Source organism: Rosa chinensis, chromosome 6 (genome assembly GCF_002994745.2).
Source record: "Rosa chinensis cultivar Old Blush chromosome 6, RchiOBHm-V2, whole genome shotgun sequence".
NCBI classification, from domain to species: domain Eukaryota; kingdom Viridiplantae; phylum Streptophyta; class Magnoliopsida; order Rosales; family Rosaceae; genus Rosa; species Rosa chinensis.
In genome coordinates this window covers 1,760,752-1,762,862 of record NC_037093.1, presented here as the reverse complement: position 1 = coordinate 1,762,862, position 2,111 = coordinate 1,760,752, and the positions used below count along the sequence as shown (strand labels likewise).

The following is a 2,111-nucleotide window of genomic DNA, read 5'->3' as shown; positions in this document are numbered from 1 at the left end:
TGTATGACTCATAAAAAGCAACTCAATGTACATTTTAATTAAAATCAACAGAAACTAACGGTGTTTGGCTTAGATGCTTTACAGATCAACATGATAAGCGATAGGAACAACAAATAGAAAATGAGTAATAGACTGCATTCGAAAAGCTTCTTGAATCATAAAGAATGAGATGATTGGTTCAACTCTACAGTCTACTATCTGTCCCTAGTCATGTGAATGAGTCAAGAGGGGACCCAATAATGGATTTTAGCTAGCCTAAAAGAGAATCTGAAAGTGGAAATCGTGAATTGGATTACTTCTGGTGGCTGATCTTGACCACAAACAAAGGCTTATTGGCTGGTTGTCACTAAAAAAGCTACTGAATAGTGAATAGCAAAGTCCAAGTTCAGTGGATGTTCTACGTATCAACAATGCTTCAGAGACTCAGAGTATCTTCTTTAGTTGATCCTGGTGCTACTGCTTTCAAGAACATGCCTAACATAGAAAAGATCATTACTGGTTTGTTAATTATTAGTTGAAACATTACTCAGATGAGTCGATATAACTTTCAAGTTGAGCCACTCTTTATTAATTTCTAAAGTTGGTAGGACAACATGTCTTGGAAAACTAAGGCAACTACCATGTGAACCCTCACCAAGTCCTTCACCTGATGTGTTTCTCAACATTGTTAACAGGGCTCTTGCAATTTTATCCACTTTAAGGTTTCAACTTTGAATTCTCCCACTATATATATTTAGGGTACTAAACATGCCAATTCATCAAACCAAATCTGCAATTCTCACAGATCACTACAACTTTTCTGTATCCAACCTCTGAGGTGCATTTCCTTATTTTTGTATTCTGAAGATGGGTATCAAATTGATGGGTATAGCTCATGCCAAGCAGAAACTACAGCGAACCCTTTCAGCGAGATTAGGAGCAGTTACAGACACTACGGGTATTGATGTTCCGAAAGGCCACTTTGCTGTTTATGTTGGAGAAGGCAAGAAGAAGAGGTTTGTGATTCCGATATCGTATTTGAACCATCCTTTGTTTCTAGACTTGTTGAACAAGGCTCAGGAAGAGTTTGGATATGATCATCCTACAGGTGGTCTTACAATTCCATGCAGTGAGGACTACTTCATTACCCTAACTTCGGCTCTAAACTCCTCATAATCATTATTGATGATAGTTCTGTATATGACCTGAAACAGGTCGATTAATTAACCAATTCATTTTTCTTTTAATTTGTTTTCCTTTCATCCTACGATTAAAAGCAACAGAACTTGAGACTAATAAGTGTGAGTCTCTTAAGTTTTGTTTTAGTTGTTAGTTCTTGAGTAATACCGTTTTGTAATTTGTAGTCAAATTTTTCACCGTCACTATCTACATCTTTATGGTCTACTTTTGAACTTCAATGTCTACTACAACTCAGGCAAAAGAACAATGTATCTAAGAACCATAAAATAGATATCAAGAAAATTTAAAGGACAATAATAGAATTAGATCCGATAATTGTGACAAAATATTGACTACAACTAGGGGGAGAAAAAAGACCATGAAAAGTTCTTACATAACCATTTTGAAATCCCATTGAAAATTGCTAGCTTCAGAATCAGAGAATGATGTATTCATCATCATCATCTTCAAAACCAGAATCACTTGCGGAACTCTCCCTTTCATCCTTTTCCTCCTCCGCATCTTTAAGCTCATCACTATCACATCCAAGACATGTAAAGTGGCCATCATGCAAAAGTAGTTCATGAAATTCAACGGAGGGTCTTATTGTTTTCTGCTGTGTCCTATTGTTTTCGTCTGATATTGTTTCACTGTTCGAGTCTTTTGCTATGTCTTGGAGAACTATCTGGCTGCTGATTCCAGGGTTGCCATTGTTGTCCTGCAATTCTTCAAAGTTGGTCTCCATTGAAGGATTGGTAGTGTCCATTTTGATTTCTTTGTAAGTATATGGAAATTTTCCCTTGGGCAGGCAACATTGAAATAGCAACGCAGCCACAGAGGCTAGGGTTGGTACTTGTTGAAACCGTGGCATTTGGGGGTACGTAGGTTGACGGGCAACTAATATGATCAGGTTTCTTAGAATATATGGAACTCGATCGGCTACCAATCACAGT

General features: G+C 37.3%; 1 protein-coding gene across 1 annotated transcript; it reads left to right on the top strand.

The window, feature by feature from the left end:
* Positions 1-581: 581 nt before the first annotated feature.
* Positions 582-1,357, top strand: LOC112173644 (auxin-induced protein 15A). Its single transcript, XM_024311329.2, has one exon. It carries the CDS (start codon positions 847-849, stop codon positions 1,153-1,155), a length of 309 nt encoding a protein of 102 aa, XP_024167097.1. The 5' UTR covers positions 582-846; the 3' UTR covers positions 1,156-1,357.
* The last annotated feature ends 754 nt before the right edge of the window (positions 1,358-2,111 follow it).

Excerpts from the sequence above, each read along its gene's own strand:
- LOC112173644 (XM_024311329.2), top strand. The coding sequence starts at position 847 with ATGGGTATCAAATTGATGGGTATAGCTCATGCCAAGCAGAAACTACAG.